A 16463-nucleotide genomic window follows, 5' to 3' on the forward strand; every position below is an offset into this window, starting at 1 on the left:
GGAAACTGCCATTCCAGTGTGTGTTAAGCAAGGGGGGAGATGGGACACATGGATACTCATTAACCCTTGCACATGAGAACTGTTAAGTTGTGGATGATGGTGTAGTTTAGGGAGTCTCCCCCCAGTTCCCCATTCGGCTAGTCCAACTCATAGACTACTGTGTATATACCCAGCCCTACTTCTGTCCAAGACAACAGACATGAAGCCCATCCTATAGTAGATGAATTACACAATCAAGGGATAATAGCACCTGCAAACTCTCCTGATGACTCTCCTGTATGACAGGTGTGGAAGCCTAATGGAAAATGGGAGACTCACAGGTGCCTGGATGCGAACACTGCCCCTTCAGCAACAGCTGTCCCAAATGTTTCAGAATTGATTGCTGCTCTACAGGAACAGGCTTCTGCCTTTCTGGCTGCTCTTGATGTCTAAGACAGGTTTCTTATGGTCCCCTTGAGGAAGGCAGAGGACAGTCAGTTTGCACTTACTTGAGGGACTGCAGTGCACATTCAGCTGATTACCCCAGGGATACAAACACTCGCCCACTCTGGCGCTCAGAGCATAGGCACGGAGGATGGAGAAGGTTACGTTGGACCACAGTGTCCAGGTTTGTCCCTATGCTGATGACATCCTCATATGGGGGAATGATGTCTTTATGGGAATACCCAAGACGACACAGTGTGGCACCTGAGGAGCCCCGATCCAGCTGGGACACTCTTGGTCTCCTCTAGCCAGGTGCCTGGTTACAGACACAACAGCACTCTCCCACCAGGGCTTCAGAGGCCCTCAAGCCTTTCATCACAGGCCACCTCACACACACACACCAGCTCAGCCAGCTCACACTTTGCAAGCGAGAAATCACCGTGCCTTGCACGCCCACGCTCTCTGCACTTGCTGCCATCACTGACACGGGGATCCACTGCTCCATTCTCTGATCCCAGTAGCTGCACAGAGACCAAACGTGCACAGACCAGACAGCACTCAGCCAGGATAGGGTTAAGGGATAAGGTTTAATCAGATTTCTACATATACAGGATTGGGTGTTTCATCTCTGGGAGCTATTCTACAACTACAGGACAAGGGGAAATGGACTTAAGATGAAAGAGGGTAAATTTAGGTTGGATGTTAGGGGGAAGTTCTTTACTAGGAGCGTTGTGAGGCCCTGGAACAGGCTGCCCAGGGAGGTTGTGGATGCCCCGTCCTTAGAGGTGTTCAAGGCCAGGTTGGATGGGACCTTGGGCAACCTGATCTAGTAATTGTGGAAGGTTGGTGGCCCTGCCAGGCAGGGGGGTTTGGAACTTCATGATCCCTGAAGTCCCTTGCAATCCAGGTCATTCTTCAATTCTGTGATTTAGTTTGTTGTCTCTGGGAGCTGCCTGGTGTTTGCAGCCTCGTGCCTTTCCTCTTCCTGTCCCCTGATGCAGCTGCAGGTGCAAACTCTGCGCAGAGCCCGAAGCGCCATCCTGATGACAGCTGGCATCCGGCGGCGAGCCGCTGCGTGTGGTGCGTCAGTGGTACCTGTTGGGGACAGAGAGCTGTAGGCAAGAGGCAGAGGCACGGCCCTGCCTGCCACCCATCACCATGGAATTTCCCTGGGAGGACTGCACTGCATGTGGCAGGGCACAGAACGCCGCTGGCCTCCGTGCCACTTGGTGGGCATGGCTTTCTGCCCGGGGACGTACCTGGGCCATCCTCCGGTGCATCTCTGAAGCACACGGAGCTCTGTGCACGTTTTCTGGCCTCTGCAGAAACCTGTGTGGAGAGAACAAAACCACAACCCAGTCTGTCACTGCCCGGTGATGCTGTGGGTGCCACGCGCCCAAGGAACGGATTGCCTTTCCAGGCCCCTTTGCTTGAAGGTAAGGCAGGGGTAACAGAAGGGTTCTCCACCCTAATGCGTGGAGCTGGCTGGAAAGGAGACAGCACCAGGCATCTTGCCACAGCGCAAGCTCCAGGCACCTCTCCTGCCTCTGCCTCAGTTTCATGCCTGGTACCAACCACACACGCCTTGCTCACCTCGTCCTGAGGGCCCACATCTGCTCCCACACACGCTGACACCTGCTCCTCAGGCCTGGGATCTGCAGCCACAGATGATGCTGAAGATGTGGTCTCCACATCAACTGATGAATTATCAGATGTGCTGGGTGTTAAACTGACTGCCTCTGATGAAGTATCTTCCTCGGAGTAATAATCCCAGTCTTCCTCCACAGCATCCACTTTTGAAGTGCAAAGACGGGAGGGCAGGTGGATGCCCTCATCTGTCTCTGCAGTGTCTCTGGTATTCAGCATGCTCTCAGCAGTGCTAGAAGAACTGCTGCTGTCATCGCTGGAGTCTTCTTGCACAAGTGGCAGTCTACCAGCCAACAATTGGAAATCACCAATTTCATGCCTGGTACCAACCACACACGCCTTGCTCACCTCATGCTGAGGGCCCACATCTGATCCCACATATGCTGACACCTGCTCCTCAGGCCTGGGATCTGCAGCCACAGATGTTGCTGAAGATGTGTCCTCCACCTCAGCAGATGAATTATCAGATGTGCCGAGTGTGACACTGACTGCCTCTGATGCAGCATCAGAGTCACACTCCCAGTCTTCCTCCACAGCCTCTGATGTCGAAGGGCAAAGACAGGAGGGCAGGTGCACACCCCCATCTGTCTCTGCAGTGTCTCTGCTATCCTGCTTGCTCTCTGCAGTAGCACTGCTGCTGTCATTGCTTGACTCTTCCTGCTCAACTGGCCATCTAATAGCCCACATTCGGGAATCAGCAGAGTCAAGAAACCAGCCATCAGCCCATGATGTTGTGGGCTGCGTGTCCGGCACGTCCTGAGCAGCACCAGCAGTGTTGGAAGCATTATCTCTTGCCTGGAGGCTTTGCTGCCCGCAGCTTCTCAGACTCTTTGGCCAGGAAATATTCCAGCGTGACATGATGTGCTCATTTCCATCCTCGTCAAGAATTCTCCAGCGTACTGGGATCATAGGATACCCACGGGCCTGCCAGTTGATCACTCTGGGATCTTCCGATCTCTCTGCTTCTCCCAGAGCTTCTGCAGAGGAGTTAGGCGTGACAGTAGCTAGTCCTTCACTTGAGCCTCCTCTCTGAGACACTGACAAGAACAATATTGTTGCATTGGAGTCCACTGCAGACCACGCAACCTCAGAATATGAGCTTTCTGTATCTTCCGGCACTGATGCAGGCAGAGGCTCAAGGAGTTCTGCAAGCCCAGGACCAAAACGCAGAGGAGATCGTGAACACACAGTATGTGCCTTAGAAGGGACAAGTGAGGCAGCCTGCAGGGTGCCAGATAACTGTCCTGAAATTTCTCTCCCAGCGCTCTCTTCCAGTTCTTGCTGCAAATCCTGGACTAATACATCCCTGGCTGGGGAATCATCAGAGGCAGAGGAGCATTCAGTGTTGGAAGAAGTTGAGTTCTCCCCATCTTCAGTACCGGTTACTGCCAAACTCTCGAGGTGTCCTCCAGGCCCAGGCTGTGCAGCCAGAAGAGAAGCTGCACATACAGTGTCTGCCTCAACAGATGAGGCAAGAGATGCGCTGCACAGGTTGCCAGATGACTGTCCCGTGGATTCCTTCTCAGCAGCCTCTTCCAGCTCCTGCAGCTCAACCTGCACTCCAGCATCACTGGTTCGGGAACCACCAGAGGCAGGAATCTGTCCCTCAGCCCTGGTTGTCACAGAGCCTATGCCCAGTCTTCCCTGAGCAGTGCTGGCAGCGCTGGCACCGTCTGCTGCCGCTTGGGGCATGAGAAGCCTGGGCACACTCACAGGGTTTGCCCAGCTGGTATTGCGACTGGATACGTGTGGTGTTTGCCGAGGTCTTCGGGGAAGTCTTGGGAGTCTGACGCTTCTAATGCCGATGGTGCATTCTCTGCCTCGCGCAGCAGGTGCGCAGGCTGCTGCACCAGAACGCCGGGGTGCAGCTGCCGGCATCCCTGGCCGCCTTAAGTGAGGCAGCAAGGATGGCTGAGGCTGTCTCCGTTGCCCGCCGGCACTGCTGCGGCTCACCGACAGCGTGAACTGCCACCCGCCCGCCTGCAAGAGAAGCCGAGGAGAAACACCAGGTGAGCGCGGTCCGTCCCGCTCCCGCCCCACGGAGCACCGAGGGCAGCGCTCATGTGGGCGGTCCCCGCGCCACGCGGGAAGACGTTCGGCCTCGCCTCCCTCGGGCTCCCTACCTGTGCGCGGCGGCTCCCGGAGGCCCGCGAGCTCTCCGGGCCGGGCAGCGGCGGCAGATGGACGCCGTGGAGGGACGAGCCCGGGCTCCGGCTGCCCGGCGGCACCGCTCGCGGCGCCGTGCGGCCCACCTGTGGGGAGAAGGAGGCGTGAGATGGAGGTGGCCAGGTCGCCACCGGCGGCCCGGCCGAGCCCGGCCCCGCTGCTCTCCGCCTGCCTCACCTGGCGGCGTTCCTGCACGCGTGGCAGCCCTGCGTTGGGCTGGGAGTCGTCCTTCTCGCGCTTCTCGCTCATCTCCGCGTCCTCGCACAGAGGCACAGGGAAGCACCCAGGAGCTGCTGCCTCCTCACGGAGCCGCTGTCCTGAGAGTGAGCGGCACTCCCTCCAGGGGACGCTGACCCCTCAAGGCAGCCCCGCGTCACAACGGCCTTCGGGTTCGATGCCGGCCCGCGTCACAAAGCCCTGGCGGTTACGACAGCCCACTGTGACAGCCCTCCGCACGTGCCTGGCAGCCGGCTGCCTGTGACTCAGCGTGGTCCTGATGACGGGCCACGAGCGGTGAGTGGCAGCATGTCGGGGACAGATGGCTATAGGCAAGGGACAGGGCAAGCACTGGGCAATGCCTTGCATGCTCCCCGCCACCACAGCTAGTTGAACTCAGTTGTTCCTTTCTGTGATGTCTCTCCACCCAGTTGTGGACATATCTGGGCCATCTCCTGACGTTCTGTGCTCCTCCTGTGGACTCTGCAGAAACCTGTGAGGCAAGAGCAAATCCACAGCTCTGTAGGTTCCTGGCCAGCAACACTCCACAAGTTCCATGTTATCTTCTGGCTTGTCAGACGTGCCCTTCACATGAAGGCAAGCCAAGTGTTATGGAGAGGATGTCCACCTTTGTGCATGGAACTGGATGGAAAGTAGATATGACCAGGCATCTCCTCACAGTGCACACTCCAGCGTAGCTCCTGGAGTCTGTGCCTTCATTTCACACCTGGTACTGACCACATGGATATTTCTCACCTCGTGCTGATGGCCTTTTACGCTCTTTTGCGTGCAGATGAATGTTCCTCCGGTCTGAGATGTGCAACCAGAGGGGAAGCTGAAGGCACGGTCTTTGCCTCAGCAGATGAAGCATCTGATATGCTTGGTGGGACACTGACTGCTTCAGCAGCATCTTGAGATTGTCTTTCTTCCTCTACAGCCTGCAAGTATAGAGTTTATTAGAGTAAAAACTACAGGGTAAGGGCAGCTGTCAGTGCAGTGTCTCTGGCATCCAGTTGGCTGTGATCTGTGCCAGCAGCATTGGCATCTTGGTCTGTCATCTGTGGTCTGTCCCTGCGCATCGTGCACTCTTAATATACCGAGTACGGGAAGGACCAGAGGCAGGAAACTGGCCATCAGCCCTCGCTGTTGTGATGGAGATACCTTGCATGCCCTGAGCAGTGTTGGCAGCACTGGCACCATCATCAGCTGCTTGGGGCTAAGAAGCCTGGGCTTGCTCGTTCTGTATGCCCTGGACCCATTCCAGCAGGACAACATCTGTTCCTTCCTTGCCCCATCACGGATCCCCAGTTTGCTGGGTGAACTGGAAGATATCCATAGGCCTCCCAGTAGATCTCTCTGGGATCTCACAGCGTTTGTGGTTCTCCCAGAGCTTGTATGGAGAACCCAGACATGGCCACAGCTGTTTGTTCTCTTCCCCCTCCCTCACATGCTGTCGGCGCACTAGCCTCCTCTGGACAGTGTGCAGTCTTGGGAGAAGTTGAGTGTTTTGCACCTCTGGTGACTGAGGCAGACAGACTCAAGTTGCCCTGCAGGCCCTGGGCCTGAGTCCAGAAGAGAAGCTGAACGCGCTGTTTCTGCCTCTTCAGATGGGGCAAGACCTGTGCAACAACAAATCACCAGAAACTGTCCTGCAGTTTCTCCCTCAGTGGGCTCTTCCAGCTCTTGCTGCACAGCCTGCACGCTTATGTCTGAGGTCTGGGAATCACCAGATACCAGAAACTGGCCCTCAGCATTCGCTGTTGTGGTAGAGATGCCAAGCGTGCCCTGAGCAGTGCCGGAAGTGTTGGCATCATCATCTGCTGCTTGGGATCTCCAGTGCCCTGGCCCTTTCACGCTGTTTGGCCAGGACACATTCCATCTGGACAACATCTGGTCCTTTTTCTCCTCATCACGAATTCTGCGGATTGCTGGGATCGTGGCAGAATATCCACAGGCCATCCTGGTGATTTCTCTGGGATCTTGTCTCTTTGGAATAAGTGCAGCCTTGGAAGAAGCTGAATTTTCCACATCTTCAGGCACAGATGGGACAGAGTCTCCTTGTTTGCTCTTTGCCATGACGTGCCTCCCCTTCTGAGCCCTTCTTTGCAGATGGGGAATGTGGTGTAGAGGCTGCACCAGTGCCTCGGGTGCCCTCCCGAGCGTCTGTCCAAGCCATGGGGATCTTACCAGCATTAGTGGCTTGCACCTGGGCAGTTGTTGCTGGTGCTCCCAGGCTGCTGGTGCATGCACCATGCCCCGGTACTGCCAGCTGCACGCCAACTCTTGGGCTTCTGGCTGCAGCGCACAGGGTACCCTTGCTTGGCTCTAGCATGCAGAGGCATGAGAACAGTTAGAGTCTTTGAGGGCTGGCGCCCTGCTCTCAGATCTCACTGCCAGGTCTTGGACATGCAAGGTTCCCTGAAGGACCTGGAGAAACTTCTGGGAGTCTGCCGCCTCTAATGCCTATGGCACGTGCTCTGCCTCTTGCAGCAGGTGCGCAGGTTGCTGCTTGCAGAGCAAGCAGCTTATGGGCATTAGAAGATGCTGCTGCATGCTGGGGGTGCAGCTGCCGGCATCCCTGCTCACCTTAAGTGAGGCAGCAAGGATGGCTGAGGCTGTCTCCTTTGCCCGCAGGCACTGCTGCGGGTCACTGACAGCGTGAACTCCCACCTGCCTGCAAGAGAAGCCGAGTTAGAAACACCAAGTGAGCGCGGTCCTTCCAGCTCACGCCCCACAGAACGCTCAGCCACGGGCATCTGCTGCCCGGCTCCCCATAGCCAAACCGGCAGAGGACGGTCCCCATATGGCAGCCCCCACGGCCCTACTGTGGCAGCTCTGCTCACATGCCTGGGCAGCTGGCTGGCTGCGGCTCAGCCTCATCCTGATGACAGCTGGCCACCAGCAGCAAGTTGCAGTGTGTGATGCGGCAGTGGCTCCTGTGGAGGACAGTGAGCTGTAGGCAGGGGGCAGATACCTGTAGGCTAGGGGCAGGGCAAGCACCAGGCAAGGCCCTACCTGCCTCCAGTCACCACAGCTTTCCCCTGGGAGAGGTGGCCTTGGCACAGCAGTACTCTGTACACAGAGCTGCTCACTGGGCTGGTTGGGGTCGGCAGGCCCTCACTGGGATGTCTCTTCACTTGGGGACATACCTTGGCTTGCTCATGCTATGCAGCCAGGATGTGTTCCTACTGGACAACAATATCCTCCCCCCTGCTTCCCGCCACGTCCTATCACTACACTTGCAATAAGTTTATTCACCTGAAGTTTCTAAACTCCCTTGAAATATCGGAAGGTCGCAATGAGGTCTCCCTGCAGCCTTCCCTTTTCTGGGCTGAACAATCCTGGAAAACGCATGTATATGTATATATATGCGTATGTATGTATGTGTATATACATGCATATTTACAAAACAAGTGATTTCTTCCCCCCCACCAAGTTACGCGCAGCCTGTCCCTGAGCAGTGTCTGCCCCCTCCCTGGCCAGATCCGCACAGTTTTATTTGCTTTTGTATGATGTCATATGGTGTGAGTGCCCCTTCCTGCTCCTTGTCCCCTCCCAGCCCCCTCGCTGGCAGGACAGTAGGAGAAGCTGAGGAACAGAAACATCCTTGGCTCTGTACATCATGGCTCAGCAACAACCAAAGCTCTGATGCGCTATCGGCATTCTTCTCCTAAAGCCAAAACATGGCATCACACCAGACACTGTTAAGAAAATCAGCTTCTTAATTTTAGTCTAGACAGATCAACAGGAGGAAAGGAAGATTTGCTTTTCCAGAATAAGCAACAGAGGAAAGGTCAAGAACAAGTGAAGAAACAAACAAGCTAAAGCTATCAACCATTTCCAAAAACATTTTGATGAATTAAAACCTACACCACCGAAAACACGTGACTTGAGTCTAACTTCATTTCTGCTCTGAAAAAATCACTCTGTCTTTTTCTAGTTCCTTCTTAAGTTTCTTGTTTTATTGTACCCTGCTCTCAGCCTTAAACTCATTTATTCTCACTAACAAGGAAGAACATGTTAAGGAAGTAAAGGTTGGGGGCACCTTGGGTTGTAGTGACCACGAGATGGTGGAGTTCAAGATCCAGAGTGGAAGAAGCAAGGTAAAAAGTAGGATTGCTACTCTGGACTTCAGGAGAGCCAACACTGGTCTCTTCCGGGACCTGCTTGGAGCTATCCCGTGGGCTAGGTGTTAGAAGGTAAGGGGGCCTTTGAGAGCTGGTCAGCATTTAAACAGCGCTACTTCCAAGCTCAGGATCAGTACATCCATCTGACTACGAAATCGGGAAGGGGTGGCAGGAGACCTGTGTGGATGAGCAAGGAGCTCATGCACAAACTCAAAGGGAAGAAGAAGGTCCATGAATGTGGAAAAAGGGTCTGACCACTTGGGAATAATATAGGAATGTTGTCATGGCCTGCAGGGATGTGATGAGGAAAGCTAAAGCCACCTGGAATTGAATCTGCCTAAAGTGATAACGGATAATAAAAAAGGCTTTTTAAAGTAAGTTAACAGCAAAAGGAAGACTAGGGAGAACAAGGGTCCCCTACTAAGTGAGGGGGGTGTTCTTGTAACAGGGGGATGCTGAGAAGGCAGAGTTACTGAATACCTCCTTTGCTTCTGTCTTCAGTGAAAAGGCTCTCCCTCTGGAATCCCAGACCCTGGAGGTTAGTGAGAGGGTCTGGGGAATGGGAGACTTCCCTTTAGTCAGGGAAGAGGTGGTCCGTGAGCTCCTAGGTGACACTGAGTTCCATAAATCCATGGGGCCTGATGGGTTGCATCCACAGGTGCTGAGGGAGCTGGCGGAAGTGATTGCTGAACCGCTCTCTCCATCATCTTAGAGAGGTCTTGGAGAATGGGGGAGGTCCCTGAAGACTGGAGGATAGCCAGTGTCACTCCAGTCTTCAAAAAGGGCAGGAAGGATGATCCAGGTAGTTATAGGCCAGTCAGCCTCACCTCTGTCCCTGGAAAGGTGATGGAACAGGTTGTGCTGGATGCCATCTCCAAACAATTGGAAGAAAAGGAGGTTATCAGGAGTAGCCATCATGGGTTCACCAGGGGGAAGTCATGCTCAACCAACGTGGTAGCCTTCTATGACATTGTCACTGGCTGGGTGGGGAGAGGGCGGTACATGTAGTCTACCTTGATTTCAGCATGGCATTTGATACTCTTTCCCACAGCATCCTTATAACAAAGCTGAGGAAGTGTGGGCTAGATGAGTGGACGGTGAAGTGGTTTGAGAGCTGGCCGAATGGCAGAGCTCAGAGGATTGTCATTGGTGGTGCAAAGTCTGTTTGGAAACCTGTAACTAGCGGCGTTCCCTAGGGGTTGGTGCTGAGTCTGGTCTTGTTCAACACCTTCATCAATGACCTTGACAAGGGGATAGTGACCACCCTCAGCAAGTTTGCTGGTGATACGAAGCTGGGAGGATTGGCTGACATGCCTGAAGGCTGTGCTGCCATTCAGTGAGACCTGGACAGGCTGGAGAGCTGGGCAGTAAGAAACCGGATGAGGTTTAACAAATGCAAGTGAGGAGTCTTGCACCTAGGGAGAAATAATTGCATGCACCGGTACAGGCTGGGGGAAGACCTGCTGGAGAGGAGCTCTGCTGAGAGGGACCTGGGCGTCCTGGTGGACGACAGGTTGGCCATGAGCCAGCAGTGTGCCCTTGTAGCCAAACAGGCCAATGGCATTCTGGGGTGCATTAAAAAGAGCGTGTCCAGCAGGTTGAGGGAGATGATCCTCCTCATCTACTCTGCCTGGTGAGGCCTCATCTGGAATACTGTATCTAGTTCTGGGCTGCTCAGTACAAAGAAGACAGGGATCTCTTGGAAAGAGTCCAGCGGAGGGCCACAGAGATGGTGAAGGGCCCAGAGCATCTCCCCTATGAGGAGAGACTAAGTGAACTGGGTCTGTTTAGCCTTGAGTTAAGAATGCTGAGAGGGGGTTTGATCCAGGTCTATAAATACCTGAGATGTGGGGTCATAGTTGCGATGCTGGTCCCCTTTCGGTAGTGTGCGGGGACAGGACTAGGGGTAATGGGAAGAAACTACAGCATAGGAAGTTCTGCACGAAGAACGAAGAAGTGTGGAAGAACTTCTTTATGGTGAGGGTGACAGAGCACTGGAACAGGCTGCCCAGGGAGGTGGTGGACTCTCCTCTGGAGATATTCAAGACCCGACTGGATGCCTACATGTGCAACGTGGTGTAGGGAGCCTGCTTTGGCAGGGGGATTGGACTCGATGATCTCTAGAAGTCCCTTGCAACCCCTACAATTCTGTGATTCTGTGATTCTGTGAGATGTGGATCCTCTGGGGGACAGATGGCCATAGGTATGGGACAGGACGGGCACTGTATTCTGAAAATGTCAAGGGACTTCTCCTGGTGTGGAAGCCTAATGGGAAGTGGGAGACTTATAGGCACCTGGATGCCAACACTGCCCCTTCAGCAACAGCTGTCCCAAATGTTTCAGAATTGATTGCTGCTCTACAGAAACAGGCTCCTGCCTTTCTGGCTGCTCTTGATGTCTAAGACAGGTTTCTTATTGTCCCCTTGAGGAAGGCGGAGGACAGTCAGTTTGCATTTACTTGGAGGGACTGCAGTGCACATTCAGCTGATTACCCCAGGGGTACAAACACTCACCCACTCTGGCGCTCAGAGCATAGGCACGGAGGATGGAGAAGGTTATGTTGGACCACGGTGTCCGGGTTTGTCCCTATGCTGATGACATCCTCATATGGGGGAATGATGTCTTTGTGGGAATACCCAAGACTACACAGTGTGGCACCTGAGGAGCCCCGATCCAGCTGGGACACTCTTGGTCTCCTCTAGCCAGGGCTTCAGAGACCTTCAACCCTTTCATCACAGGCCACCTCACACACACACAGCAGCTCAGCCAGCTCACACTTTGCAAGCGAGAAATCACCGTGCCTTGCACGCCCACGCTCTCTGCACTTGCTGCCATCACTGACACGGGGATCCACTGCTCCATTCTCTGATCCCAGTAGCTGCACAGAGACCAAACGTGCACAGACCAGACAGCACTCAGCCAGGATAGGGTTAAGGGATAAGGTTTAATCAGATTTCTACATCTACAGGATTGGGTGTTTCATCTCTGGGAGCTATTCTACAACTACAGGACAAGGGGAAATGGACTTAAGATGAAAGAGGGTAAATTTAGGTTGGATGTTAGGGGGAAGTTCTTTACTAGGAGCGTTGTGAGGCCCTGGAACAGGCTGCCCAGGGAGGTTGTGGATGCCCCGTCCTTAGAGGTGTTCAAGGCCAGGTTGGATGGGACCTTGGGCAACCTGATCTAGTAATTGTGGAAGGTTGGTGGCCCTGCCAGGCAGGGGGGTTTGGAACTTCATGATCCCTGAAGTCCCTTGCAATCCAGGTCATTCTTCAATTCTGTGATTTAGTTTGTTGTCTCTGGGAGCTGCCTGGTGTTTGCAGCCTCGTGCCTTTCCTCTTCCTGTCCCCTGATGCAGCTGCAGGTGCAAACTCTGCGCAGAGCCCGAAGCGCCATCCTGATGACAGCTGGCATCCGGCGGCGAGCCGCTGCGTGTGGTGCGTCAGTGGTACCTGTTGGGGACAGAGAGCTGTAGGCAAGAGGCAGAGGCACGGCCCTGCCTGCCACCCATCACCATGGAATTTCCCTGGGAGGACTGCACTGCATGTGGCAGGGCACAGAACGCCGCTGGCCTCCGTGCCACTTGGTGGGCATGGCTTTCTGCCCGGGGACGTACCTGGGCCATCCTCCGGTGCATCTCTGAAGCACACGGAGCTCTGTGCACGTTTTCTGGCCTCTGCAGAAACCTGTGTGGAGAGAACAAAACCACAACCCAGTCTGTCACTGCCCGGTGATGCTGTGGGTGCCACGCGCCCAAGGAACGGATTGCCTTTCCAGGCCCCTTTGCTTGAAGGTAAGGCAGGGGTAACAGAAGGGTTCTCCACCCTAATGCGTGGAGCTGGCTGGAAAGGAGACAGCACCAGGCATCTTGCCACAGCGCAAGCTCCAGGCACCTCTCCTGCCTCTGCCTCAATTTCATGCCTGGTACCAACCACACACGCCTTGCTCACCTCGTCCTGAGGGCCCACATCTGCTCCCACACATGCTGACACCTGCTCCTCAGGCCTGGGATCTGCAGCCACAGATGATGCTGAAGATGTGGTCTCCACATCAACTGACGAATTATCAGATGTGCTGGGTGTTAAACTGACTGCCTCTGATGAAGTATCTTCCTCGGAGTAATAATCCCAGTCTTCCTCCACAGCATCCACTTTTGAAGTGCAAAGACGGGAGGGCAGGTGGATGCCCTCATCTGTCTCTGCAGTGTCTCTGGTATTCAGCATGCTCTCAGCAGTGCTAGAAGAACTGCTGCTGTCATCGCTGGAGTCTTCTTGCACAAGTGGCAGTCTACCAGCCAACAATTGGAAATCACCAATTTCATGCCTGGTACCAACCACACACGCCTTGCTCACCTCATGCTGAGGGCCCACATCTGATCTCACACATGCTGACACCTGCTCCTCAGGCCTGGGATCTGCAGCCACAGATGTTGCTGAAGATGTGTCCTCCACCTCAGCAGATGAATTATCAGATGTGCCGAGTGTGACACTGACTGCCTCTGATGCAGCATCAGAGTCACACTCCCAGTCTTCCTCCACAGCCTCTGATGTCGAAGGGCAAAGACAGGAGGGCAGGTGCACACCCCCATCTGTCTCTGCAGTGTCTCTGCTATCCTGCTTGCTCTCTGCAGTAGCACTGCTGCTGTCATTGCTTGACTCTTCCTGCTCAACTGGCCATCTAATAGCCCACATTCGGGAATCAGCAGAGTCAAGAAACCAGCCATCAGCCCATGATGTTGTGGGCTGCGTGTCCGGCACGTCCTGAGCAGCACCAGCAGTGTTGGAAGCATTATCTCTTGCCTGGAGGCTTTGCTGCCCGCAGCTTCTCAGACTCTTTGGCCAGGAAATATTCCAGCGTGACATGATGTGCTCATTTCCATCCTCATCAAGAATTCTCCAGCGTACTGGGATCATAGGATACCCACGGGCCTGCCAGTTGATCACTCTGGGATCTTCCGATCTCTCTGCTTCTCCCAGAGCTTCTGCAGAGGAGTTAGGCGTGACAGTAGCTAGTCCTTCACTTGAGCCTCCTCTCTGAGACACTGACAAGAACAATATTGTTGCATTGGAGTCCACTGCAGACCACGCAACCTCAGAATATGAGTTTTCTGTATCTTCCGGCACTGATGCAGGCAGAGGCTCAAGGAGTTCTGCAAGCCCAGGACCAAAACGCAGAGGAGATCGTGAACACACAGTATGTGCCTTAGAAGGGACAAGTGAGGCAGCCTGCAGGGTGCCAGATAACTGTCCTGAAATTTCTCTCCCAGCGCTCTCTTCCAGTTCTTGCTGCAAATCCTGGACTAATACATCCCTGGCTGGGGAATCATCAGAGGCAGAGGAGCATTCAGTGTTGGAAGAAGTTGAGTTCTCCCCATCTTCAGTACCGGTTACTGCCAAACTCTCGAGGTGTCCTCCAGGCCCAGGCTGTGCAGCCAGAAGAGAAGCTGCACATACAGCGTCTGCCTCAACAGATGAGGCAAGAGATGCGCTGCACAGGTTGCCAGATGACTGTCCCGTGGATTCCTTCTCAGCAGCCTCTTCCAGCTCCTGCAGCTCAACCTGCACTCCAGCATCACTGGTTCGGGAACCACCAGAGGCAGGAATCTGTCCCTCAGCCCTGGTTGTCACAGAGCCTATGCCCAGTCTTCCCTGAGCAGTGCTGGCAGCGCTGGCACCGTCTGCTGCCGCTTGGGGCATGAGAAGCCTGGGCACACTCACAGGGTTTGCCCAGCTGGTATTGCGACTGGATACGTGTGGTGTTTGCCGAGGTCTTCGGGGAAGTCTTGGGAGTCTGACGCTTCTAATGCCGATGGTGCATTCTCTGCCTCGCGCAGCAGGTGCGCAGGCTGCTGCACCAGAACGCCGGGGTGCAGCTGCCGGCATCCCTGGCCGCCTTAAGTGAGGCAGCAAGGATGGCTGAGGCTGTCTCCGTTGCCCGCCGGCACTGCTGCGGCTCACCGACAGCGTGAACTGCCACCCGCCCGCCTGCAAGAGAAGCCGAGGAGAAACACCAGGTGAGCGCGGTCCGTCCCGCTCCCGCCCCACGGAGCACCGAGGGCAGCGCTCATGTGGGCGGTCCCCGCGCCACGCGGGAAGACGTTCGGCCTCGCCTCCCTCGGGCTCCCTACCTGTGCGCGGCGGCTCCCGGAGGCCCGCGAGCTCTCCGGGCCGGGCAGCGGCGGCAGATGGACGCCGTGGAGGGACGAGCCCGGGCTCCGGCTGCCCGGCGGCACCGCTCGCGGCGCCGTGCGGCCCACCTGTGGGGAGAAGGAGGCGTGAGATGGAGGTGGCCAGGTCGCCACCGGCGGCCCGGCCGAGCCCGGCCCCGCTGCTCTCCGCCTGCCTCACCTGGCGGCGTTCCTGCACGCGTGGCAGCCCTGCGTTGGGCTGGGAGTCGTCCTTCTCGCGCTTCTCGCTCATCTCCGCGTCCTCGCACAGAGGCACAGGGAAGCACCCAGGAGCTGCTGCCTCCTCACGGAGCCGCTGTCCTGAGAGTGAGCGGCACTCCCTCCAGGGGACGCTGACCCCTCAAGGCAGCCCCGCGTCACAACGGCCTTCGGGTTCGATGCCGGCCCGCGTCACAAAGCCCTGGCGGTTACGACAGCCCACTGTGACAGCCCTCCGCACGTGCCTGGCAGCCGGCTGCCTGTGACTCAGCGTGGTCCTGATGACGGGCCACGAGCGGTGAGTGGCAGCATGTCGGGGACAGATGGCTATAGGCAAGGGACAGGGCAAGCACTGGGCAATGCCTTGCATGCTCCCCGCCACCACAGCTAGTTGAACTCAGTTGTTCCTTTCTGTGATGTCTCTCCACCCAGTTGTGGACATATCTGGGCCATCTCCTGACGTTCTGTGCTCCTCCTGTGGACTCTGCAGAAACCTGTGAGGCAAGAGCAAATCCACAGCTCTGTAGGTTCCTGGCCAGCAACACTCCACAAGTTCCATGTTATCTTCTGGCTTGTCAGACGTGCCCTTCACATGAAGGCAAGCCAAGTGTTATGGAGAGGATGTCCACCTTTGTGCATGGAACTGGATGGAAAGTAGATATGACCAGGCATCTCCTCACAGTGCACACTCCAGCGTAGCTCCTGGAGTCTGTGCCTTCATTTCACACCTGGTACTGACCACATGGATATTTCTCACCTCGTGCTGATGGCCTTTTACGCTCTTTTGCGTGCAGATGAATGTTCCTCCGGTCTGAGATGTGCAACCAGAGGGGAAGCTGAAGGCACGGTCTTTGCCTCAGCAGATGAAGCATCTGATATGCTTGGTGGGACACTGACTGCTTCAGCAGCATCTTGAGATTGTCTTTCTTCCTCTACAGCCTGCAAGTATAGAGTTTATTAGAGTAAAAACTACAGGGTAAGGGCAGCTGTCAGTGCAGTGTCTCTGGCATCCAGTTGGCTGTGATCTGTGCCAGCAGCATTGGCATCTTGGTCTGTCATCTGTGGTCTGTCCCTGCGCATCGTGCACTCTTAATATACCGAGTACGGGAAGGACCAGAGGCAGGAAACTGGCCATCAGCCCTCGCTGTTGTGATGGAGATACCTTGCATGCCCTGAGCAGTGTTGGCAGCACTGGCACCATCATCAGCTGCTTGGGGCTAAGAAGCCTGGGCTTGCTCGTTCTGTATGCCCTGGACCCATTCCAGCAGGACAACATCTGTTCCTTCCTTGCCCCATCACGGATCCCCAGTTTGCTGGGTGAACTGGAAGATATCCATAGGCCTCCCAGTAGATCTCTCTGGGATCTCACAGCGTTTGTGGTTCTCCCAGAGCTTGTATGGAGAACCCAGACATGGCCACAGCTGTTTGTTCTCTTCCCCCTCCCTCACATGCTGTCGGCGCACTAGCCTCCTCTGGACAGTGTGCAGTCTTGGGAGAAG

At 55.4% G+C, this 16463-nt stretch overlaps 2 protein-coding genes across 2 annotated transcripts; both read right to left on the reverse strand.

Annotated features, from left to right (window-relative positions):
• Nucleotides 1-387: 387 nt before the first annotated feature.
• LOC146758945 (uncharacterized) lies at nt 388-5494 on the reverse strand. The gene is made up of 5 exons (XM_085511951.1): nt 1683-5494; nt 1398-1518; nt 844-944; nt 666-739; nt 388-513 (listed from the first exon to the last, which is right to left on the reverse strand). Exons 1-5 carry the CDS (start codon nt 4483-4485, stop codon nt 388-390), a joined length of 3225 nt encoding a protein of 1074 aa, XP_085368077.1. The 5' UTR covers nt 4486-5494.
• On the reverse strand, nt 5226-16007 carry LOC146758946 (uncharacterized). Its single transcript, XM_085511952.1, has 9 exons — nt 12196-16007; nt 11911-12031; nt 11355-11457; nt 10420-10479; nt 7468-7616; nt 7296-7388; nt 7039-7126; nt 6091-6777; nt 5226-5390 (listed from the first exon to the last, which is right to left on the reverse strand). The coding sequence occupies exons 1-9, from the start codon at nt 14996-14998 to the stop codon at nt 5226-5228; spliced, it is 4269 nt and encodes a 1422-aa protein (XP_085368078.1). The 5' UTR covers nt 14999-16007.
• Nucleotides 16008-16463: the final 456 nt, after the last annotated feature.

Source organism: Coturnix japonica, chromosome 11 (assembly GCF_054131305.1).
Source record: "Coturnix japonica strain WE chromosome 11, WE-NBRP24, whole genome shotgun sequence".
NCBI lineage: Eukaryota > Metazoa > Chordata > Aves > Galliformes > Phasianidae > Coturnix > Coturnix japonica.